Source organism: Haematobia irritans, chromosome 2, assembly GCF_050003625.1.
Source record: "Haematobia irritans isolate KBUSLIRL chromosome 2, ASM5000362v1, whole genome shotgun sequence".
NCBI classification, from domain to species: Eukaryota; Metazoa; Arthropoda; class Insecta; order Diptera; family Muscidae; genus Haematobia; species Haematobia irritans.
Window position 1 is genome coordinate 228,204,316 of NC_134398.1, and position 27,876 is coordinate 228,232,191.

The 27,876-nt window shown below is 35.3% G+C and overlaps 1 protein-coding gene across 1 annotated transcript; it reads left to right on the plus strand.

The window, feature by feature from the left end:
- Nucleotides 1–17,954: 17,954 nt before the first annotated feature.
- Nucleotides 17,955–24,064, plus strand: LOC142227257 (zinc metalloproteinase nas-15-like). Its single transcript, XM_075297697.1, has 2 exons — nt 17,955–18,222; nt 23,336–24,064. Exons 1-2 carry the CDS (start codon nt 17,994–17,996, stop codon nt 23,887–23,889), a joined length of 783 nt encoding a protein of 260 aa, XP_075153812.1. The 5' UTR covers nt 17,955–17,993; the 3' UTR covers nt 23,890–24,064.
- Nucleotides 24,065–27,876: the final 3,812 nt, after the last annotated feature.

A 27,876-nucleotide genomic window follows, 5' to 3' on the forward strand; every position in this document is an offset into this window, starting at 1 on the left:
TATTTGTGCCAAGTTTCAAGTGGATAGCTTGTTTCGTTCGGAAGTTAGCGTGATTTCAACAGACGGACGGACGGACGGACATTCTCAGATCGACTCAGAATTTCACCACGACCCAGAATATATATACTTTATGGGGTCTTAGAGCAATATTTCGATGTGTTACAAACGCAATGACATAGTTAATATACCCCCATCCTATGGTGGAGGGTATAAAAACAAAACTTAATTAAAAGAAAGTTCTTAATATTTGCATTAAAAATTGTTTTCTTTAAATTTGGAACATGAATATAGACCAACACTTATTTTGAAGATTTGCATCTTTGGCTTAATGTTTTTTTTTTTTTTAAATTAAAAAAATATTTTTTTCTACTTTGAAATAGCCGTTATAACTTGGAGTTTTAAATTGACATTTATTTGTACGTGAATAGCTTTATTAATATACCGCTAAAAGATAATGAAACTTTGGTAAATGAGATTTGGATCCCAATTTTAATTTTATTTAGCCTAGACTTAAAGCCAGATAGGTTGCTAAAAATGTATTTTTTTAACGAATCTTGGGATCTTTTGTTTGGAATCAATACCAAAATCTTTAGCGGAATGTCAACATCGTTGGATCCGCTTCTATGTTTAGCTCAAATCGAATCGCCTTACTTCAAGTAGAAAACGCCTTAAATGAAAAGTTTATCTACTTTTGGTCAATTAAAGAATCTTTGCATAACAGAAATGTGTTATTTATACGCAAATGGGCATTCTTATTTCATGGCCGTGAAATCTTTGTCATTACCGAAATATTTGTTCGGTGTGAATGGTGTCATTTGGTATCACTTGATTGCCAATGATTGTTCGCACGATTTATAGATAGAAAACAGCTCGTTTGTTTTTAGTAAAAATCATAATCTATACAATCACTTATTATACTTTAAAAGCTAAAACAAAATTTTAAACAAACATTATAACCAGACAATGGAACACAGTTTTTCGCAACTGCTTAAAAGCCATGGTTGTTTAGGTAAATTATATCGGACTTTAGGATTTCGAGTTGTTTTTTTTTTTCTTATTGTGTTTGTCCCTTCTTCTTGTAACCTTGGTAAACTAATTCACTATCGCAATAGACATATCAAACGAAACAAATGGAAAAACTTATATGGCTGCTGAAATTCTATTTTATTTTCATATCCGGCAAAAAAATGTAAATTTAAGCGAAATAAAGTTCAACAGAATGGGATAACACACACACATGTTTCTTCGTCTTTTAATAGTTGCTCTTTGCTCCCACTAACTGTAAGTAGATGAACCTTACGTTCTGACTACGCGCCTTGTCTAATTGTGTAGAAAGTATTTAGCCATTGCTAGCCCCTAAATGTGACTTAGTATTTTTCTGTGGTTTTCGCCCAGCGAAAAATTACCAACTTTTATGTTCCAAATAATATCACTTAAAGTTTTGGGCATCCAGCGTTTCGTTTTTTGTTATTCTTGTTCTGTGTGAAATGTCTCCTTAATTCTTCTTTGTTTGTAAATCTTGCTACACACAAAAAATTATCGTGGAATTTTTTTCCACTTACACTTAATTGAATTTTGAAACTGATACAATTAATATTCCAGCAAAAAAATTTTGAAGTTCTTCCAAAGGCACAACTTTAAAAGCACTTCCAGAATGTGTACTCCAAATGATGTTCTTTATTTCAACTACACAGGAAGTTATTTTCATACAATTTCTTATATAATGTATTTTTCATATTTTTAATGGGTAATTTTAGCTTTCTTTTTTTTGTTTCAAATTGGTTAAGAAATCATAAAATCGTACAAATTATTTAAATTTTGTCGAAAAAACTGCTAAATCCAACCTGAAACAAGTATATACGGCCGTAAGTTCGGCCAGGCCGAAGCTTATGTACCCTCCACCATGGATTGCGTAGAAACCTCTACTGAAGAAGTTTCGAATTACTTGGGTTGCGTATATATATATATATATATATATATATATATATATATATATATATATATATATATATATATATATATATATATATATATATATATATATATATATATATATATATATATATATATATATATATATATATATATATATATATATATATATATATATATATATATTTTGATTGAGTTTTCCAATCGACATTAATTAAATTTTTATTTGAATCAATTAACAAATTAATTTAAATTTTAAAATCAAATCAATTAATTAATTTTTATTCAAATAAAAACTGTGATTGATACTATCATTTTCGTGTCATTTCAAATAAAAAATTAATTGGATCAATTAATTTCGTGAACAATTATTTTTATTTTTTTTTTTTTTTTTTGTGTAGAAAGAGAGAGGGGATAATTTTTCATTTGTGGCATTTTGCGATAGAGAAGTTGTGGTGCGATTTGTGCCACCATGGTGATAGTGAGGTTCGTTGTCAATGTTCTTATTATCATAGCTATTGCAGAAGTTAAAACCAAAGCTGAGAAGGCTGAGAAGTTGGAGTTAGATACGCTGGGCTATTGAGTTGAATGCCGTTGTTATTGTTGTATTTCACCAAAAACGATTATGCAAAAAGTTTTTCATTTAATTTTTGAATGCAATTTTTGTTCAAAGCTCAAGAAGAAAATGTATGGCAATAGTGGAACTATTGTGTGGTACAGCAACAAAAGCGTCAGCAGTTGTTTTAGTATACCAGCCAGAATCGTCTCCGATGGGATATGTATGTAACCAACATAAAAAGCACAGAAGTAACAGTTTTTCAAAATGGTCGCCTGTTAGCTTGGTACAATTGGCCCTGTAAAATGTCATATTTTTAATTCGTCTAAAAAATACGATTTCTCAAGGCCAGCTGGAAAGGGAGTAATGATCCAATGAATCCAAATTTGACCGTGGCGAGACCGAAGAATGGCTTTTTCGTCATCCAGAGAAATTGTGTTTTTTCTCCAATTCAACATCGAAATGGCCAAACTCAGGAAACTCTCGCATTACAAAATAATTTTAGAGATTACTTCAAACTATTAACAAATTACTATAAAATGGTAATTCTGATTACTTTCGCCGTTTGATTCTTCCCAACGACTCACATTTCGTAAACCCCAGTATAAAGTTGTCGCTGTCTTTCCGACAATCGTCGCCTTCTTTGATTACTGGGGATATTGCACAAATGCCAAGAGAGTTTCCCACCTCAACTACCTACACAGGTTTACTTTGGAATGATTCTGTCCAGCTACTCGATCTATCCCATTACACTGTAGTCGTTGCCTTTCCGGTCCAAGAGAAAACCTCCGCCTTCTTCTGATCATGTTCGAGGTTCAAAACACCGCTTATTTTCCGGTGTCAACAAGTGAATCCATGTTTCATAAATGGCACAGAAACTCTTCAACTTGCGCTTTAACCCTTTAATGCCCAATTTTTTGGCCAGCTAATTAAATATTTAATGTTAACGACACAATATTAAGAAAACTAAACAAGACAAATTTATACGGTAAAATTCAGTATTTGCTGCAAAGCCTCTTAAGGTGTGTTTTACTAAAAGCTTCATTAATTAATGAAGACCGCCTAAAGGCGGGATTGGGCATTAGAGGGTTAAACAGCATTAACTTTTTTGTATTTTTTTTTTACACTTTGAAAGATATTATAGGCCAAATAGCTCTTGTTTTCCCCAAAGGCCTTTTGGTCACAATTCAAGAATCAAGTTTTCAGAACAAGTTCACATAGCTCTTGAAGTAATTGAGATGGGTTTTCAAAATGACAATGTTAGTTCTACATGCTGTTAGTACAAGTAAAAACAGAAGAAACAAGTATATACAGAACTAAGTTCGGCCGGGCCGAATCTTAAATACCAACCACCATGAACCAAATATTAGGGTTTCCTTTGAAATTTCAGGAGGGATTGAGGACTTGAGGACACTTCCCGAAGATAAATTTAAAGATTTCACCTATGAGGACTATATCAGACTCTGGATTTATAAGAACCATTTTTGTTTGAGTTTTAGAGGAATCATTAACATCTCTTGTAAGTGTGCAAGAAAATTATAAAATAACGTCTTGATTTGAAATCTTAAATCTGTAGAAGTAAAATCTGGAAATTTTACATTGAGTTTCAAGCAATTTTCATGATCAGTGCGCCTTCTACACCCTCAAGAAGTGGAGTCGGTCTATCTGGAGGCATTACCAAATGGACCGATAAAAACTTAATCCGATACACGTTTTTGTGAGCCTAAAATACCAGAATATTTACAATTTCAGGCAAATCAGATAAAAACTACGGTTTCTAGAAACCCAAGGAGTTAAATCGGGAGATCGTTCTTATGGGGGCTATACTAAAATATGGACCGATACTCACCGTTTTCGGCACACCTCTTTATGACCCGAAAATACCTCTAGATTTCCAATTTCAGGCAAATAGGATAAAAACTTCGGATTCTAGAAGCCCAAGAAGTAAAATCGGGAAATCGGTCTATATGGGGGCTATACCAAAATATGGACCGATACACACCATTTTCGGCACACCTCTTTATGGTCCTAAAATACCTCTAGGTTTCCAATTTCAGACAAATTGGATAAAAACTACGGTCTTATATAGGGACCATACCAAAACATGGAACGATACTCACAATTTTTGGCACACGTATTTGTGGTTCTACAATACCTCTAGATTTCCAATTTCAGGTAAATTGAATAAAAACTGCGTTTTCTATTAGCCCAAGAAGTAAAATCGGGAGATCGGTCTATATGGGGGCTATACCAAAATATGGACAGATACTCACAATTTTTGACACACGTAATTGTGGTCGTACAATACCTCTAGATTTCCAATTTCAGGTAAATTGAATAAAAACTGCGGTTTCTATAAGCCCAAGAAGTAAAATCGGGAGATCGGTCTATATGGGGGCTATACCAAAACATGGACCGATACTCACCATTTTTGACACACCTCTTTATGGTCATAAAATACCTCTAGATTTCAAATTTCAGGCAAATTGGATAAAAACTGCGATTTCTATAAGCCCAAGACCCCAAATCAGGAGGTCGGTTTATATGGGAACTATATCAAAACCTGGACCGATATAGCCCATCTTCGAACTTGACCTGCCTGCAGACAAAAGACGAGTTTGTGCTTCATTATTGAAGACTGTAGCGTGATTACAACAGACAGACAGACAGACGCACAGACGGACATCGTTATATCGTCTTAGAATTTCTCCCCGATCAAGAATATATATACTTTATTATATAGTCGGAAATCGATATTTCGATGTGATACAAACGGAATGACAAACTTATTATACCCCCGTCACCATTCTATGGTGGTGGGTATAAAAAAGAAGTTTTTAACATTAGGTTTATTTCGGTAGTGAAAGGGTTAAGAAAACGAAACACTACTCTTATCAAATTGTTATAGTGTTCATCCAATGGCTATCCAAACTCCATTGTTTTGAATGTTTCAACCAAGCGTATCCTATGATATTGGGTGAGATATCTTAAGCCCCAAGTTAACTGTATTACCACTTTTCCTCACTTCTTCATTGTGGGATTGCCATCGTCTTCTCAATCTTTAGCTATGAAATCTGGATGCTGCAATTGTAACAGTTAACTTTAACTTTGAAGTTTTCTTAGTTTCCACTGTTGCGGCAACTATAAAACTTTGCCACTTCTTGTGGTTCTTTCTCTCCCATCCCAGCACCACTCTAATGTTAGTGGTGTCACAAATTTCATTTTTTTTTTTGCTTTTTTGGTGGCTGTTGTCTCTTGTAGCTCGTAAAACTTGTCCATATATTTATAGTTTCTGTTCATTGCCACATGGATATGTTTCCCAACAGCATTTTTTTTTTATTTACAAATGTGTGAATTCTTGAGGTTTTTGTTTTGTAGTTTCGTTGATAACGGCTGAAAATGAAGAAGTTAAGGTTTTTCAAGTGGAAAAAACAAAACAACCAGGAATATTTTTTATTCTGTTTTGCTTTTTTCATTCATCCAGTTAAAAGGAATTCGAAGAAGTTTCATTTAATCTTCACTTTGGGAAAAAGTTGAACTAAAACAATTCATTCCTGTGAATAAGTAAAACTTCTCTTTATTGATATACAATCGTTTGAGGATTTTGGGGGTTTCCCTTCTTGGTTTAAGTTTAAGTTTTTGTGAATATGTTTGGTTTTTGTCTTCAATCATTTTTACCAATACTCAGACTGACCAATATCCAGTATAGACTTCAAACAGATGAAATGCCATTAAGACTAAATGGAAGGACCTTTCCATATAAATACCATTGTTATCTTAAGCAAATGCTTAGATACGAGAAGAAATTCAAACATTTTTGTTAGAAAAACTAAAGAATTTCTTGAGAAGACTATAGGACTGAAAAGCAAGAGAATGTTATGGCAGTATTGTAAATACAGATATAAAGAGAATATAATTTAAAAAAGTTTTTAGTGCACAAAAAACATGAATTATAATCTTACACAGATAAAAATTTCAAAAAAATTTTACAAATTAAAGTTTTAATTTAATTAAAACAAGTAAATATGGCCGTAAGTTCGGCCAGGCCGAATCTTATGTACCCTCCACTATGGATTGCTTAGAAACTTCTACTAAAGACTGTCATCCACAATCGAATTACTTGGGTTGTGGCAATACTTGCCGATGACCTTGCCATCTTAAACCTTCTTAACATCGTCATCTAAATTGTAAGTTAGTCACTACGTGGTATATATTAGCCAAAATAAAACAAACAGATTAAATACGTATATAATTCAGTTCTTGACCCGGTATATGGTATACAGGGAAGTGTATAAATAATTACCAACGGATATGAAGTTTTGAGCGGTAATTACTCGCAGAGAGCCGAATTGAAATATGGGGGTCGCTTTATAAGGGGTATATATACAATTACGAACCGATATGGACCAATTTTTGTGTGATTGGGGATACGTTTATCTGGGGGCTATAAATAACTATCGACCGATATGGACCAATTTTGGCATGGTTGTTAGCGGCCACATACTCCCACAATGTAAAAATTTCAACCGATCGGATGAATTTTGCTCCTCCAAAAGGCTCCGGAAGTCAAATCTGGGGATCTGTTTATATGGGGGCTATATATAATTGGACCGATATGGACGAATTTTTGCATCGTTTGTAAAGACTAAATACTTAGACCACGTACCAAATTTCAACCGAATCGGATGAAATTTACAACTACAAGAGGCTCAGGAGGTCAAATCTGGAGATCGGTTTATATGGGGACTATATCTAATTATGGACCGATATGGACCAATTTTTGCATGGTTGTTAGAGACCATATTCTAATACCATGAACCACAATTCAGCCGGATAGGATGAAATTTCCTTCTTTTAGAGGCTCCGCAAGCCAATCTGGGGATCGGTTTTTATGGGGGCTATATTATTATTGACCAATGTGGACCAATTTTTGCATGGTTCTTAGATACCATATACTAACACCATGCTCCAAATTTCAGCCCTTTCGGATGCATTTTGTTTCTCTTAGAGTATCCCCAAGCCAAATCTGGGGATCGGTTTATATGGGGGCTATATATAATTATGGATCGATGTGGACCAATTTTTGCTTGGTTGTTAGAGACCATATTCTAACACCATGAACCAAATTTCAGCCGGATTGGATGAAATTTGTTTCTCTTAGAGGCTCCGCTAGCCAAATGTGAAGGTCCATTTATATGGGGGCTATACGTAAAAGTGAACCGATATGGCCCATTTGCAGTACTATCCGACCTACATCAATAACAACTACTTGTGCCAAGTTTAAAGTCGATAGCTTGTTTCGTTCGGAAGTTAGCGTGATTTCAACAGACGGACGGACGAACGCCTCAGAATTTCACCACGACCCAGAATATATATTCTTTATGTGGTCCACATCGGTCCATAGTTATATATAACCCCCATATAAACCGATCCCCAGATGTGACCTCCGGAGCCCCTTGGAAGAGCAAAATTCATCAGATTCGGTTGAAATTTGGTACGTTATGTTAGTATATGGTATCCAACAACCATTCAGGAATTGGTTCATAGCCGTCCATAATTGTATATAACGCCCATATAAACCGATCCCCAGATTTGACCTCCAGTGCCTTTTGGAGAAGCAAAATTCATCCGATCCGGTTGAAATTTGGTACGTGGTGGTAGTAAAGGGTGATTCTTTTGAGGTTAGGATTTTCATGCATTAGTATTTGACAGATCACGTGGGATTTCAGACATGGTGTCAAAGAGAAAGATGCTCAGTATGCTTTGACATTTCATCATGAATAGCCGAACGATCTGCCACAACGTCGAATTTTCAGTGAATGGGCCCTAGAAAAGTTGGCAGAAAATCCGCTTTTTTATCGACAAATTTTGTTCAGCGATGAGGCTCATTTCTGGTTGAATGTCTACATAAATAAGCAAAATTGCCGCATTTGGAGTGAAGAGCAACCAGAGGCCGTTCAAGAACTGCCCATGCATCCCGAAAAATGCACTGTTTGGTGTGGTTTGTACGCTGGTGGAATCATTGGACCGTATTTTTTCAAAGATGCTGTTGGACGCAACGTTACGGTGAATGGCGATCGCTATCGTTCGATGCTAACAAACTTTTTGTTGCCAAAAATGGAAGAACTGAACTTGGTTGACATGTGGTTTCAACAAGATGGCGCTACATGCCACACAGCTCGCGATTCTATGGCCATTTTGAGGGAAAACTTCGGAGAACAATTCATCTCAAGAAATGGACCGGTAAGTTGGCCACCAAGATCATGCGATTTGACGCCTTTAGACTATTTTTTGTGGGGCTACGTCAACATTTAAATGAAATTATCTTCAAAAAGTAAATGTCATGGACCAATCTAACGTTTCAAATAAAGAACCGATGAGATTTTGCAAATTTTATGCGTTTTTTTTTTTTTAAGTTATCAAGCTCTTAACAAATCACCCTTTATATGATATTTAACAACCATGCCAAAAGTGGTTCATATCAATCCATAATCATATATAGCCCCCATATAAACCGATCCCGAGGTTTGGTTTTGGAGCCTCTTGGGGGATCAAATTTCATCGGAGTCAGTTGAAATATGGTACATTGTGCTAGTATATGGCCGTTAACAACCTAATGCCTAACTAGGTCCATATCGGTCTATAGTTACCCAGCAAAAAAAGCGTCGCCAAAAAAGTAGTGAAAATATTCTTTTTTGATCCGGAAGTGGTGCCAAATTGACGCAGAACGATGAATTTAACATGGGCTTGTCATAGGACGGATGTCCACCATTTCAACAGACGCTGCACTGAATTTGCATCACTTCTTAAGGTGTAAGGCGAATTCAGTGTTTTGGATGTGAATTAAGAAATTTTGTGATATTTTGACAAATAATGAATTTTTAAAAATTTTTATGATTTTTAATGCATTACAACGCTTGTCGGGAACTTTTGTGATCAAATATTTTCAAAAATTCGAAATTTTTCTACAAAGGATTTAGCATTTTTTTCGGCTAAATTTATATAAATTGTACCATTTTATTACTTCTTAATCTGTTTTTAACCAATTTGAAACAAAAAAAAAATAAATTTCCCATTAAAAATATGAAAAAAGCAAGTTATAAAGAAATTGACTCAAATGAACTTCTTGTGTAGTTAAAATAAAGAACATCTTTGGAAGAGCATATTTGTAAGTTCTTTTAAAGTTGTGCCTTGAGAAGAACTTCCACATTTTTGCTGGGTATATATAGCCCTCAGATAAATCGATCCCCAATAACACAAAAATTGGTCCATATCAAGTTCATAATTGTATATAGCCCCCATAGGTTAGGTTAGGTTATGTGGCAGCCCAATGTATCAGGCTCACTTAGACTATTCAGTCCATTGTGATACCACAGTGGTGAACTTCTCTCTTATCACTGAGTGCTGCCCGATTCCATGTTAAGCTCAATGACAAGGGACCTCCTTTTTATAGCCGAGTCCGAACGGCGTTCCACATTCCAGTGAAACCACTTAGAGAAGCTTTGAAACCCTCAGAAATGCCCCCATATTTCAATTCTGGATCTCTACTTACCGTGCAAAAGTTCATATTGATTCGTAATTATTTGTAAACGTACCTATATATACCACGTATGGACTAACTCACAATTTAGAAAACGATGTTAAGAAGTTTTAAGATAATACAACACAAACAATAAAATAATTCGGCGACAAATAAAGAATAAAAGTGCACATTGTTATTGGTGTAAGTACATGGGTTTGAAATGGTGGGCACTGGTAGAAAGTTACCTTTTGCAGGCTCAATGGTCACCTTTTGCATTTCGGCTGACGAAGGAGGCGTTCAAATGGAAAATAATTTTTGGTGGCATGTCAGCATCAATTCTATCACTTTACAATTGTCTGCCGTCTTAAAATTTTTTGGGAGTGGAAGCCTTCATAATTCACTATTCTTACAAGGTGTTCCAGAAGCGTTATGTTGTCACAGAATGGTACGGTATTTGGTTGATCACAATCTCTTGGATATCGATCTATCATGTGCACTTTATATATGGTTCTTTGCCAAGCTAAGATGCTCGCTGCCGAACTCGAATATGACCAATTTTAGTTTAACTTTTATTGGAGTTGCATTAGTCCTAAATATTCAAAATATGTTCATTATATGTACATTTACTACAAACTAGCAACAATTCGAACTAAAACTAATATATTTACTATTCCTACATGGCGGAAACAATGTAAAAAACAAGTGAAAAATGTTTTACCATTGCAATTTACCAATCGAAAAAATTGTCGATCAAAAAAACTCGATATCGACTCCCGTGATACGAAAAAGTTAGATTTCGATCAAAAGTTCTCGATATCGAATGCCGTGATTAGCCCCCTGAAGTCGATTGTAATACCTATCAGCCACACTGTATACAAAATTACATACATATTCGTTGAACGGATCAGAAATTGTTTAGCTCACCTTTCTTTAACAGAGCTTCATTAAAAGTTGGGGTAAAACTTTGTCAAAAAATATTAAATATAAATTTCCTATTGCACATGAATTAAGACCTCTAGCTACTAAACCACATTATGTTGGAAAATATCTTGTAATGCGTACGATATCACCTCATATATTAAAGTCCTTATTTTGTGGGTTAGTAGGATATTGCAAAGTTGAAATGTATGGGGGAAATATAACTTCATATACATATATGATGATGATGATGATATTGTGCATATGTATGTATGCGTTTAACTCTCTTATCTGCCTTCGGAATTGTGAAATAGGATTATTGCTATTAATATCATGGATGTATGCATTACGCACACACACACACACACACACACCCACACTCGACAACAACCACATGCATTTGCAACTGCACATCGTTGCTACACTCAAGTTACCCCATATTAATTGCTTGAGTGTGTGCGTGTATGTGTTCTCAAGCGTTTGTGGCTCGCCATACAATTTTGTTTCATTTAAAGCAGCACTTGTACATCTTCTAAACTCTTTCGGGAGGCGGGAAAGCGAAAGAACAGCAATATCCTGTTGCACAAATTTCTCCTTGTCCTCTTTACTTTATCTAGGTTTCACATAACCAAGATTATAATTGTATTTGTAATTCATTCATTCAATGCAATTATTGCAATTTCTACCAACGAGAACAAACTACCTTCAAGACAGGGCAAATAGAATGTGCAAAAGAAATAGAAACTCATATTTTTGCCTTTATCCCTTTTAGATTGGTTTTCCATTTGGAAATTAAGTTGCGGCAAAATACACTGTTTACAATGAGAATTTTGGCAAATGATATATAAAAGGAATAAAATAATATTTTGTCTTTGCTACTGGTCAGCAGCAGAGTTGGCCTGTCACAAACTGTGACTTTTGCGACATACATTTGCGACGGTATAATACGTATGTCGCAAAAGTCGTAAACCTACTGTAGAAAACCTAATTTTGAATAGGAGAAATCCTGAACAGTTTTTATCTTAGTTTGACAGCATTCGCTGAGAGTTTCTGCAGAAATTTGTGAAAGTTTTCCCACGGTCAAGCCTATTTCCTTAGGTGGCATCGAAATTCCCGTTGGTGGGTGTGCAAAATATCTTAAAGCTAAGAAAGGACGAGAAAATCCACGGTTACCCTGTACTCGTGCAAAAGGCAATGGTGAAAATGTGGGGACTAAAGCCTTCTCTTCGCACATACCATCGCCTAGCTGACGCGACTAAAGTATTTCGAGTTTGCGACTTTTGTTACTTTTTCTACATTTACGACACGTATGTGACGTATACGACGTTTACAACTTTGCGACAGTCGCAAACCTAAAAAAGTTTGATACAGACCATCTCTGGTCAGCAGCGAACATTCTTTTACCGCAAACTAAATAAGTAAACTAGGAGATCGACATACGCAAGCGTGACCCACCAACCTTTGACTCCCAAACGAAATTTTAGACAGACAAAGATCGTTTCTCATTTGCTTTTCGCTGTAAGGAAGTTTATTTGGAAGAAAAGTATATACTTTTTGTTTATTCTTTTCCAGGATATAAAAACAATTTCATAAAGCCTAACTCCAAAAAAAAAACAATCTTTTCTGGCTAATTGCATTTTCCCTCACATCTTCCTCACTTCCATTTTATAAATTTTTCCTTTCGCCTGGACGGAGAATCGAACCGCGGACCATACAATTTGTAAGCCAACACACTATCCACTGGGCGTAGCTGTTATTGTCATCAACAGTTATATTTATATAGCATCGTTTTCGGCGCCCACGACCCACGGTTAAACAAACTTTATTTAACAGAAATATACATTTAGTTGGGCACCGTGGGCACCGTGGTTAGTTCGTCCGCCTTGCATACCAAGGGTCGTGGGTTCGATCCCTGCTTCGATATTAATTTTTAACTGTTAAATGTATCTTATTAAAGACTTAAAGTCAGAAAAGTATAGTGGTTCAAAAATAATTGTTTTATTAAAAAAATAAAAATTTTGTAACAAACGAATTTTTTGGTAATAAAAATTTAAAATTTTCGAAGAAATTCAAAAAATTCTAACAAAAGAAAAACGTTTTCGGTACACGTTTTCCAAATGTTTTTTTCTTTGCGTGTGGTGAACCCAATGTAAGAATTTCAGACGATGGTCAGCTTGTATACACCGACTGTCCCTCAAGAATTACGCATGTCTATTTAGACCAAGAGTTTCAAAAAAATTTGATGAAGTCAACCACCTTACTTGACATTCTTATTACACTCAAAAAAAAAAGTGAACTCTCTATTTCACTAAAGCCAATTTAACTTTATTTTTAGTTCATGGAATTGTTATGTTTGGAGGAAGTATCCTTTACTCTAATAATTTTTTGTGTACGTTAGTTAAATTAACTATAACCGAGTAAAAAACTACACTCAAATGAAGCATAACGATTAACTAAATTCGTGTCTTCCACAAAATAGTTTAGAATTTCTTTAAATTTGTAAATTTTACCAAAAGTGTGTCCATCATGAACTTCGTATAACATTCTTGCAATTTTGAACTCCAAGTTTTTCCTTCAAACTACAAAATTTTCTCTAACAAGTGAAAAAAACTTATTTATGTCTAATAAATTTTCTTGAATTTGTCGAAAAATCTTTACTTATTTTTATGACATCGGCGTGATGACAACGTTTGTAATACTGTTTAGTTAAAATTTTCTACAAATATTCAAAACTTTCTAAAATTAACCGAAAGTTTTCTTCCTGGTGGGTTTCAGTGTACCGCTGTGTTATTGTAGTGGCATCTTTTTTTTCATTTTCCAAGCGTTGATAATTTTGTGCAACTTTCTTGTTGAGCCAAAAAAATCTTTCACATACTTATACCACCTTTTTTGTCATGTTGTGTCACTTTTTATACCCACAACCATAGAATGGTGACGGGGTATAATAAGTTTGTCATACCGTTTGTAACACATCGAAATATCGATTTCCGACTATAGAAAGTATATACATATATTCTTGATCAGTGAGAAATTCTAAGACGATATAAGCATGTCCGTCTGTCTGTCTGTTGTAATCACGCTACAGTCTTCAATAATGAAACAATCGTGCTGAGATTTTGCACGAACTTGTCTTTTTTCTGCTGGCAGCTAAAGTTCGGTCCAGGTTTTGATATAGTCCCCATATAATCTCACCTCCCGATTTGGGGTCTTGAAGTTATAGAAACCGTATCCGTATTTATCCAATTTGCTTGAAATTGGAAATCTAGAGGTACTTTACGACCATAAAGAGGTGCGCTCAAAATGATGAGTATCAGTCCATGTTTTGGTATAGCCCCCATATAGACTGATCTCCAGATTTTACTTTTTGGACTTATAGAAATCGTAGTTTTTATCCAATTTGCTTGAAATTGGAAATCTAGAGGTATCTTAGGACCACAAAGAGGTATGCCAAAAAATTATGAGTATGGGTCCATGTTTTGGTATAGCCCCCATATAGACCGATATCCCGATTATTTCAGGCAAATAAAAACTAGAAATCGTAGTTTTTATTTGCCTGAAATTGGAAATCTAGAGGTATTGTTAGACCATAAAGAGGTGTGCAGAAAATTGTGAGTATCGGCCAATCTTTTAGTATAGCCCGATCTCCCGATTTTACTGTTTGGGCTTATAGAAACCGTAGTTTTTATCCGATTTGCCTGAAATTGTAAATGTACCGGAATTTTAGATTAAAAAAACGTATATCGAATTTAGTAAGGCCTTCATATAGACCGATTTCACTTCTTGAGGGTATAAAAGGCGCCCTGACCATGAGAATTGCTTGAAACTGAATGTAAAATTTGCAGGTTTTACTTCTCGTAATCATTTTAATAATGGGCGTGAAAATCTACAGATTTTACATTTCAAATCAAGACGCTATGTCATCATTTTCTGGCACACTTACAATAGATGTTAATGATTCTTCTAAAACTCAAACAAAAATGGTTCTTATAAATCCAGAATCTGATATAGTCTTCACAGGTAAAATCTTTAAACTTTGGGAAGTGTACTGGTTGAAATGCTCTGCTTGGGAGAATATCTGTCATCAAACCCCCCTGAAATTTGATAGAAAACCATAATATTTGATTAATGGTGGTGGGTATTTAAGATTCGGTCCGGCTACATAAGATTATAATGGAGGGTACATAAAATTCGGCCTAGCCTTAGTGTTGTTAAGTGAACAATTCTGACGCCCGAAAATATGCAGAGAAAACTTTCTGTATTAGGTAAACTGAGTTCTGTTAATTTCGATTAATTAATTTACGATGAAACGGAGAAAAGTGATTGTTGGGTTTGGTTAGAAGTTATATCTAATTTAAAACAAGCAAGTAAAGTAGAAAGTCGGGCGGGGCCGTCTATATCATACCCTAAACCACCCTTACTGAATTAGTAATCATTAGCATTTGTGGGGTATCATTGATATAGGTCTGGGAGATAAACCGCAGTTGCATATTTAAGAAAATTAAGGTGTACATGTTTATGGGTGCTGGGGGTGTTGCCAGGGAAAATGTTCGGTTTACCCTACAAGGACAAAAAAGTTCCCTACTTTCCCATACATTCCCAAACAATTTTCCCAACAATATTTTTCGTTAAATTTAAACAAATTTTACAAAACAAAAATGATTCTAAATACTTTATTATCTTAAAACATGAAAATGGAACGTACATAACCTAGAAAATAAATTTGTATTAGCACCACGGTTGCCTCAGTTGGTAGAAACCTACCAAAAAATTTATTTTTGGTAAATCTCTATAGAAAAACAAAATTGGAAACAGTTTCTATAAACAATTTTTTTTTGAGAAATTTTTCTATAGAAATAAAATTTTGATAATAAATTCTATAGAAATAACATTTTGAGAAAAAATTACATAGAAATAAAATTTTGAGAAAATTTTTTATAGAATTATTATTTTAGCCGTAAGTGTTCGGCAAGGCCGAAGCTTATGTACCCTCCACCATGGATTGCGTAGAAACTTCTTCTAAACACTGCCATCCACAATCGAATTACTTAAGTTGCGGTAACGCTTGCCGATGGCAAGGTATCTTAAAACCTCCTAACGCCGTCTTCAAAACTGTATGTAAGTCCATATATACTAAATCAAAAAAGATCAATCAAATACGTATACAATTCAGTTTGACAAAATTTTCTATAGACATAAAATTTTTACAAAATTTTCTATAGAAATAATATTTTAACAAAATTTCCTATAGAAAAATTATAGAAATTTTACAAAAAAAGTTTATAGAAATAAAATTTTGACAAAATTTTCTTTAGAAATAAAATTTTGACAAAATTTCCTACAGAAATAAAATTTTTTGTTTTTGACGAAGTCAACCGAAATATTGGAAATAAAAATAAAAGAAAAACATCATATCTACGTTTTTTAATCGACCTATAGCCGAAACTATGAAAAATAATTCTTAAAAATAAAATTTTAACAAAATTTTCTATAGAAGTAAAATTTTAACAAAAATTTTCTATAGAAATAAAATTTTAACAAAATTTTCTTTAGAAATAAAATTTTGACAAAATTTTCTATAGATATAATATTTTGACAAAATTTTCTATAGAAATAAAATTTTGGTAGATTATTTTTGGCTCGAGTGGCAACCATGTATATAATTATGGACCGATGTGGACCAATTTTTGCATGGTTATTAGAGACCATATACCAACATCATGTACCAAATTTCAGCCGGATCGGATGAAATTTGCTTCTTTTTGAGGCTCCGCAAGCCAAATCTGGGGATCGGTTTATATGGCGGCTATATATAATTATGGACCGATGTGAACCAATTTTTGCGTGGTTTTTAGAGACTATATACCAACACCATGTACCAAATTTCAGTCGGATCGGATGAAATTTGCTTCTCTTTGAGGCTCCGCAAGCAAATCTGGGGATCGGTTTATATGGGGGCTAGATATAATTATGGACCGATGTGGACCAATTTTTGCACGATTGTTAGAGACCATATACCAACACCATGTACCTAATTTCAGCAAAATCGGATGAAATTTGCTTCTCTTTCAGGCTTCGCAAGCCAAATCTGGGGATCGGTTTATATGAGGCTATATATAATTATGGACCGATGTGGACCAATTTTTGCATGGTTGTTAGAGACCATATACCAACATCATGCACCAAATTTCAGCCGGATCGGATGAAATATGCTTCTGTTAGAGGCTCCACAAGCCAAATCTGAGGGTCCCTTTATATGGGGGCTATACGTAAAAGTGGACCCATATGGCCCACTTACAATACCATCTGACCTACATCACTAACAACTACTTGTGCCAAGTTTCAAGTCGATAGCTTGTTTCGTTCGGAAGTTAGCGTGATTTCAACAGACGGACGGACGGACATGCTTAGATCGACTGAGAATTTCACCACGACCCAGAATATATATACTTTATGGGGTCTTAGAGCAATATTTCGATGTGTTACAAACGGAATGACAAAGTTAATATACCCCCATTCTATGGTGGAGGGTATAAAAAAATAATTATGTATAATAAATTTTCTTAAAATTTTCAAAAAAAATTTACTTATTATTGTGAAATTTGCATGATATCTGCGTTTGTGATACAGTATAGTTAATTTTTTCTACATTTAACGAAAATTTTCCATCCTAGTGGGTTAACTGTTTTTTCAGTGTAAAAACGTCATGAAAAAAAGATGGCTAGCAATAAATTCAAATGTCTCAGTCAAATGGCTTTCGGTAATAGAAAGGAGAATTGAGATTAACCATGCTTCGTATTTGACATCGTATAATAGAAGATTCGTGGAAATAATACTTTAATATAATACAAGTATATGATCTTTTGTTACTATTATTAGGGTGTCTTATAAATATGACACCTAAGTAATTTAGATAATGTTGATGGTATTAAGTGTCTGAAAAATTTGTGATAGAGATTCGCGTCCGCTGAACTCCCTTTGGTAGAAAGCCAATGCATTTTGGATTTTGCTATAAAATGAATTCAATTTTGTACTCTCACATCAGCAAGCAAGAATAAGTGAATTAAAATGGTTCTTCTACGTGGTTCCTTTTCTGTCATTGGAATTTTGTCCATTATATTCGTTACTATATGGAGTGCTCCTTTGGATTATCCCAATGATGAGGAGTTTGATACAGAACCAGCTGACGATTTTTTGTCGGACGATATGATTCTTCCTTTAACCAGAAGCGGAACAATAAATCCTGCCGCTCTATGGCCCGGTGGCATCGTGTATTACAACATATCGAGTGTGTTTGGTAAGATATGTTCTATTAATGTGTTTTTTTTTAGCAGGATAATCAATGGTGAAGGATAAATTCAGGCTAATTCGGGCAATCCTATATATAAACCCTTACTGTGTATTGCATCCTGGTAAAGTAAATCTTTCAAACCTTCACCGTAATGAGAAATGCCCTTCGGAACAGAGAACGGCTGCGATCTATCGCAACCGACCAGTGTATTTAGTAAGCACCAATATTTGCAATCTTAAAACACCAATTGGTAAAAAAAAAATTTCAACCACCAATATCCAATGCAACCGACGACTGTCGGTGTTTGTTAGTATGAGTGTTGGTCTCTCGAAAACACCGTAGTAAAGCAATCACACAAATTGGTTACCCATATCTGAGCAGTTTGATATTCGCTTATTTGATACTCTCTCAATTCTCTTGAGCTAATGCCAACTGCTGGTAATTGTTGTTGTTGCGTGCAATCACACTTATGTGTCACACTCGTTTTTTGTTTACCGTGCGTTGTTACGCTGTCGATTGGTTTAATATTGCAAGACACTGCATATGAACATTGTTATATACTGGTGGTGTTTTTATTCTCGCATTTGTATCATTGTAAAAGATCGCATGGGAATTGGTGTCTTACTCACTGCCACCGACATTTTGTGGGTAAGATTGCAATACGAAACCAGTAAGGAAAGTCAAAAGTCGGGCGGGGCCGACTATATTATACCCTGCACCACTTTGTAGATCTAAATTTTCGATACCATATCACATCCGTCAAATGTGTTGGGGGCTATATATAAAGGTTTGTCCCAAATACATACATTTAAATATCACTCAATCTGGAAGAATTTGATAAACTTCTACAAAATCTATAGACTCAAAATTTAAGTCGGCTAATGCACTAGGGTGGAACACAATGTTAGTAAAAAAAAATATGGGAAACATTTAAATCTGAAGCAATTTTAAGGAAACTTTGCAAAAGTTTATTTATGATTTATCGCTCGACATATATGTATTAGAAGTTTAGGAAAATTAGAGTCATTTTTACAACTTTGCGACTAGGCAGTGGCGATTTTACAAGGAAATTGTTGGTATTTTGACCATTTTTGTCGAAATCAGAAAAACATATATATGGGAGCTATATCTAAATCTGAACCGATTTCAACCAAATTTGGCACGCATAGCTGCAATGCTAATCCTACTCCCTGTGCAATATTTCAACTAAATCGGAGTTAAAAATTGGCCTCTGTGGTCATATGAGTGTAAATCGGGCGAAAGCTATATATGGGAGATATATCTAAATCTGAACCGATTTCAACCAAATTTGGCACGCATAGCTACAATGCTAATTCTACTCCCTGTGCAAAATTTCAACTAAATCGCAGCAAAAAATTGGCCTCTGTGGTCATATGAGTGTAAATCGGGCGAAAGCTATATATGGGAGATATATCCAAATCTGAACCGATTTCAAACAAATTTGGCACGCATAGCTACAATGCTAATTCTACTCCCTGTGCAAAATTTCAACTAAATCGGAGTTAAAAATTGGCCTCTGTGGTCATATGAGTGTAAATCGGGCGAAAGCTATATATGGGAGATATATCCAAATTTGAACCGATTTCAACCAAATTTGGCACGCATAGTTACAATGCTAATTCTACTCCCTGTGCAAAATTTCAACCAAATCGGAGTTAAAAATTGGCCTCTTTGGGCAAATGAGTGTAAATCGGGCGAAAGCTATATATGACAGCTATATCTAAATCTGAACCGATTTGGCTGGTATTTTGCAAGTTTTTTGAGATCCATAAAATATTCGGATGTACGGAATTTGAGGAAGATCGGTTGATATACACGCCAATTATGACCAGATCGGCGAAAAATATATATGGCAGCTAAATCTGAACCGATTTTTTCCAAAATCAATAGGGATCGTCTTTGAGCCGAAACAGGACCCTATACCAAATTTTAGGACAATCGGACTAAAACTGCGAGCTGTACTTTGCACACAAAAATACATCAACAGACAGACAGACAGACAGACAGACGGACAGACAGACGGACAGACAGACGGACAGACAGACGGACAGACAGACAGACGGACATCGCTAAATCGACTCAGAATTTAATTCTAAGCCGATCCGTATACTAAAAGGTTGGTCTATGATTACTCCTTCTTGGCGTTACATACAAATGCACAAACTTATTATACCCTGTACCACAGTAGTGGTGAAGGGTATAAAAAGCCACCGGTTGCAGTTCTCTGTCCATTGTCATTGTAATGGTAATGAGAAAAGTTTATTTATTTTTCTACAGACTTCCGTAGACTACGGTGATACCAAACCTCTACTAGAATGGAAAACTCAATTTCAATGAAAATCAAAGATTTCACTAACTTCTAAATGACATTTCCATTTCTTAGTCTTTGCGATTTGTATACCCTCCACCATAGGGTATACTAGCTTTGTCATTCCATGTGTAACACATCGAAATATTGGTGTCAGTATATACACTATTCTGCGTCGTGTTGAAGTTTTGAGTCCATCTAGCGATGTCCGCCCGTTCGTCTGTCCAACTGTCCGTCCGTCTGTGGACATCACGCTAACTACCGAACGAAACAAGCTATCGCCTTGAAACTTGGTATAAGTAGTTGTTGTAGATATAGATCGGATGATATTGCAAATGGGCCATGTTGAATCATTGTTAGGTATAGCCCAAAAAAAAAAAAAACAAAAATTGTTCCATATCGGTCCATAAGTATATATAAGCCCCATATAAACCGAACCCCAAATGTGACCATCGGAGACTCCTGGAAGAGCAAATCTCATCCGAAATTCGCTACGTAATATCAGTATATACCCTCTAATTTCTATGCAAAAATTTATCCATATCCATTCATAACTATATAGGCCCCCACTGAACGCCAAATTTTATCACCGCAGCCTCTTGGAAGGACACACTGAAAAAAAAAGCATGCACGGTTCCAAAGATTTTGTGTTTACATTAATGATTTTAGTATTGGTTTCGAGCCAAACAAACGGAGATTTGAAGTAAGGATACTTTTAAGACAGAATTCTCTTTTAAATTTAATGGCGTTTTCGATTCGCAAAAAATATGTTGCCATGTTGTTACCCTACTTTTTACCTTATTGCATTTTCGACCAAATGATAGCGTCATTCCAAAGTTATTTTTAATTCCCAATATTGTGAGAGGTACAGTATCCAAAATCTATCACAGTGTCCTTCATATTTTGCTATCAATTTCGAGAATGTTGCACCCTATTTCCCAATCGAAATCGCCATAAATTTTTGGGTGATAGACGTTAGTAAAATTTCCTACGCAATCCTTTGGTGGAAGGTACATAAGATTTTTTGTTAAAAGTTCCACTGGCAAAAGATGCGTAATTGATTTTTATACCCTCCACAATAGGATGGGGGTATATTAACTTTGTCATTCCGTTTGTAACACATCGAAATATTGCTCTAAGACCCCATAAAGTATATATATTCTGGGTCGTGGTGAAATTCTGAGTCGATCTGAGCATCCCGTCCGCCCGTCCGTCCGTCCGTCCATCTGTTGAAATCACGCTAACTTCCGAACGAAACAAGCTATCGACTTGGAACTTGGCACAAGTAGTTGTTATTGATGTAGGTCGGATGGTATTGCAAATGGGCCATATCGGTCCACTTTTACGTATAGTCCCCATATAAACGGACCCCCAAATTTGGCTTGCGGAGCCTCTAAGAGAAGCATATGAAATTTGGTACATGGTGTTAGTATATGGTATCTAACAACTATGCAAAAATTGGTCCACATCGGTCAATAATTATATATAGCCCCCATATAAGCCGATTCCCCCATTTGTCTTACAGAGCCTCCGATCCGGCTGAAATTTGGTACATGGTGTTAGTAGATGGTCTCTAATGACCATGCAACAATTGGTCCACATCGGTGCATACATATATATAGCCCCATATAAACCGATCACCAAATTTGACCTCCGGAGCCTCTTGGAAGACCAAAATTCATCTGATTCAGTTGATATTTGGTACGTGGTTTTAATATATGGCCTCAAACACACACGCAACAATATGTCGAAATCGGTTCATAATTATATATAGCCCCCATATAAACCGATCCCCAGATTTGACCTCCGGAGCCCCTTGGAAGAGCAAAATTCATCCGATTCGGTTGAAATTTGGAACTCGATGTTAGTATATGGTATCCAACAACCATGCAGGAATTGGTTCATATCAGTCCATAATTATATATAGTCCCCACATAAACCGATCCCCATAGTTGACCTCCGGTGCCTTTTGGTGAAACAAAATTCATCCGATCTGATTGAAATTTGGTACGTGGTTTTACTATATGATATTTAATAACCAAAAATGGTCCATATCAGTCCATAATCATATATAGCCCCCATATAAACCGATCCCGAGATTTGGTTTTGGAACCTCTTGGAGGAGCAAATTTCATCCAGGTCAGTTGAAATTTGGTACATTGTGCTAGTATATGGCCGTTAACAACCATGCCTAACTAGGTCCATATCGGTCTATAGTTATATATAGCCCTCAGATAAATCGATCCCCAATCACACAAAAATTGGTCCATATCAAGTTCATAATTGTGTATAGCCCCCATATAAGCGATCTCCCTACGTACCGTATTTGTAGACTTACCTATTTATACATACCTTTTTTGTCTAATATATACCACGTATGGACTAACTCACAATTTAGAAAACGATTTAAGATATCACAATCCAAGTAATTCGATTGTGGATGACAGTCTTTCGTAGAAGTTTCTACGCAATTCATGGTGGAGGGTACATAAGATTCGGCTTGGCCGAACTTACGGCCATATATACTTGTCAAAAATTAATCCAATTGAAGGATAACAAAAAATTAATTTTTTGTATTTTTATTTTTTTTTTAAAAAAAAAATCCCATTTGCTGCAAATATCTTAATGAAATTTAAATTTTTTTAATTTTTAAAATACTTTCAATTCAACGGTAAAAAGAACTGACAAATAGGATTTTCTACCTTACCATTAGCCTGTATATTATGGTTAGATCAGCTGTTAGAATATGCATTCAAAAAATAGTCAAATTCATAATTATTTTATTTTCAGATTCATTGTTCGTGAATAATATTACGACAGCCATGAATATAGTGGAATCGGCTTCCTGTATCCGATTTGTTGAAGCAAATGAAACAACCGCTGACTTTGTGAATATTGTTTCCGAAGTAACTGGTTGCAGTTCTAGAGTTGGTCGTGGCGGTGGAGCCCAAAGGTTAAATTTGTATACTGGAGCACCGCACTGTAATAAGGTTTTTGTCATTGTACATGAACTTTTTCATGCTTTGGGATTCTTTCACGAACACATGTCATACGATCGTGATGATTACGTCACTATCAATTGGGAAAATATCACTCCAGGACAAGAATTCAATTTCCGAAAACTAGATAATAACACAGTAAGCCATTATGGTTTTGGCTATGATTATAAAAGTATCATGCACGTTGGAAAGAAAGCATCCTCGGTCAATAATCAGCCAACAATAACGACACATGATAGTAGTGCTACCATTGGTCAACGAGTTGAATTAAGTAAACCAGATGTTGAAAAATTGAATACCATGTATAATTGTCCGATGGAGTCTACAACCACAGTAGAGCCTTAGGGTCTAGCAGAGAGAACATTTATATGATTATGTTTTTATTAATGATTTGTGAATACAACATCCAAATTCTTTATATTAAATATTCTAAATAAGGAACAGTTGAAAAACAAAAATACATTTGATTTTACTAAAAGTCTTTAAATCATAAGAAAATAAACAAAATCTTACAATATCATTAAGTTTTATTGCAATTATGTAGAGGAAAAAGCACCAGCATTAGGATATGGCAAAAAGGGTTTAAGTTTTTTGGAATTTTCTAATAAAGCTACGAATTCCCAACCCAGCAAAAAAAGCGTCACCAAAAAAGTACTGAAAATGTTCTTTTTGGATTCGGAAGTGGTGCAAAATTGGCGCTGAAGCTATGAATTTAACATAGGTTTGTCATAGGACGGATGTCCACCAATTAAACATAATATAAATACATAATTAAATATACATAATTAAAACAAGTAAGGAAAATCTAAAGTCGGGCGGGGCCGACTATATTATACCCTGCACTACTTTGTAGATCTAACTTTTCGATACCATATCAAATCCGTCAAATGTGTTGGGTGCTATATATAAAGGTTTGTCCCAAATACATACATTTAAATATCACTCGATTTGGACAGAATTTGATAGACTTTTACAAAATCTATAGACTCAAAATTTAAGTTGGCTAATGCACTAGGGTGGAACACAATTTTAGTAAAAAACAAGTAAGGAAAGTCTAAAGTCGGGCGGGGCCGACTATATTATACCCTGCACCACTTTGTAGAACTACATTTTCTATACCATATCATATCCGTCAAATGTGTTGGGGGCTATATATAAAGGTTTGTCCCAAATACATACATTTAAATATCACTCGATCTGGACAGAATTTGATAGACTTCTACAAAATCTATAGACTCAAAATTTAAGTCGGCTAATGGGGAGACACCGTGGTACAATGGTTCCTGCTTCGACCGAACACCAACAAGTTTTTCAGCGGTGGATTATCCCACTTCATTTTACTAACATTGTGTTCCACCCTAATGCACTAGGGTGGAACACAATGTTAGTAAAAAATATGGGAAACATTTAAATCTGGAGCAATTTTAAGAAAACTTCGCAAAAGTTTATTTATGATTTATCGCTAGATATATATGCAGTAGAAGTCTAGGAAAATTAGAGTCATTTTTACAACTTTTCGACTAAGCAGTGGCGATTTAGTAAGGAAAATGGTGGTATTTTGACCATTTTTGTCGAAATCAGAAAAACATATATATGGGAGGTATATCTAAATCTGAACCGATTTCAATCAAATTTGGCACACATGACTATATTACTAATTGTACTCCTAGTGCAAAATTTCAACCAAATTGGGCCAAAACTCTGGCTTCTGTGGCCATATAAGCCCATATCGGGCGAAAATATATATGGAAGCTATATCTAAATCTGAACCGATTTCAATCAAATTTGGCACACATGACTATACTACCATTAGTACTCCTTGTACAAAATTTCAAGCTAATCGGGATAAAACTCTGGCTTCTGGGTCCATATAAGTGCATATCGGGTGAAAGATATATATGGGAGCTATATCTAAATCTGAATCGATTTCAACCAAATTTGGCACGCATAGCTACAATGCTAAATCTACTCCCTGTGCATAATTTCAACCAAATTGGGCCAAAACTCTGGCTTTTAGGATCATATTAGTCCATATCGGGCGAAAGATATATATGGGAGCTATATCTAAATCTGAACCGATTTCAATCAAATTTTGCACACTTGACAATACGACTAAGTGTTATGTTTGTACAAACGTTCAAGCAAATCGGTATAAAACCCTGGCTGTTGGGTCCATATTAGTGCATATCGGGCGAAAGATATATGGGAGCTATATCTAAATCTGAACCGATTTCTTCCAAAATCAATAGGGTTCTATTCTGACCCAAATTAGGAACATGTGCCAAATTTGAAGGCGATTGCGACCAAGACTTTGATCACAAAAATGTGTTCACAGACAGACGGACGGACGGACGGACAGACGGACAGACGGACATGGTTATATCGACTCAGGGACCCACCCTGAGCATTATTGCCAAAGACACCATGTGTCTATCTCGTCTCCTTCTGGGTGTTACAAACATATGCACTAACTTATAATACCCTGTTCCACAGTGTGGTGCAGGGTATAAAAACGGAATCTAGAAGATAAGAAAGTAAACCTCGAACGAAAGAGTCTGACTACGTACTTGTCTTTGGAACTGAAAAAAAACAAAAACAATCAAATACACTGAAAAAAGCGGGTAATAAATTACTGAAATGTTACTTTTCAATGTGGAATCTTTCTTAAGATGCCGAATATCTCAGCTGTAAGATAAATAGTCAATTTGAGAAATTTTTTTTTACATTAATTTCTTACAAAATATTTCGTATTTAATTTGGTAACATTTTATTTGTCTATTTTCTCCACAAGAACTTAAAATATTTTAAAGTTATGCCTTTAGAACAACTTCTAATTTGTTTTGTTGGAACGCAAAAAATTATTGAAGGCAAGGCAACTTTCTCAAAACATAATGATTCCAAGAACTAAAATAGACTTAAATTGGTTTTAGTGCCGTAGAGCCACCGTGACGCAATGGTTGGCATGTCAGCCTTGCATACACATCATCGTGGGTTCAAATACAGTTTCGACCAAACACCAAAAAGTTTTTCAGCGGTGATTATCCCACCTCAATAATGCTGCTGACATTTCTGAGTGTTCCAAAGCTTCTCTACGTGGTTTCACTGCAGTGTGGAACGCCATTCGGACTCGGCTACAAAAAAAAAGAGGTCCCTTGTCATTGAGCTTAACATAGGATCGGGCAGCACTCAGTTAGAAAAGTGATAAGATATATAGAAGTTTCTGATATTTTCATCTTTGAAATTACACAAGTAACAGTTGCAAAAACGACGGGAATTTTAAATTTTTCTTTTCCTCAATTTTAAATAAGACCACGAAAGTTAAAATCCCCGACCCATAGTGCCACTCTTCTACTGGCTTGACCCCATAGTACTGGCAACCAGTCACATTTCCAATTATAAGCTGGTTAAATACGCGTTAGTTCCATAAAAAACATGTTGCAAAATGCGGCAAAAACATTAGATTGTTCAAATGGCCCCAAAAATGTTTTAAAATTTTTAAGCATTTCCCAGAATTTGAACAACATCACACCATATTGCTGCAGAGGAATGATTCTCCACGTGTATGAGCATGTGTTGACCCTATGATCTCCTATCCATTATATTTGCCTATCTACCTGACAATCAAATGTCAACATTTCAAACTCCAACTTAAATAAAAATTCCTTAATCATCTTAATACGCCAACATTGTGAAATTTGGATGATGACAGTAGTCACAAGCCCACATTCGCATTTTTTTTTTTTTGTATTCGCAGCCAATGATAAGTATCTTTGGATATTAGGAGTAGCATTATTTCTCCCTTTGTTCTCGGCAACAAACGTAACATTTTCATTTGTATGTCTAATCGTCCCTTAAGGCAAATTTGTTGAACATCATCATTTTGTGGATGTCGGGGTGTTGTTGTCATCCTGGTGTCCTCATACTCGCACTCACATTCGATCACGCACTCGGCTTGCTCGTCCTGTGGTCTACATTATTATTTCCCTTTGTCTAGCTGGTTGGTCGGTTGGTTGGATGGCGACAGTGGTAGCATATGGTCGACACATACTTACGGATATATAGATATGCTCATCTAAAGCCCTTATAACATCACTCCTCTTTACGGGAGATAAAAAGGAGATTTTCGGTAATGGACACGCTAAAGGCAAAATACATTAACAAGAGCTTCGATATGTTTGTTTTCATAGAAAGAGTAATTCCATATGCAATTGAACACAAAATCGTGAACAAAATATTATAGATTTGGTTGGACTTTTGTAATGCAAATGCAGTATTGCTAGTATCAACTCTCGTAATAACATGAAGATCTATGGAATATAAGTAAAAAAAAAA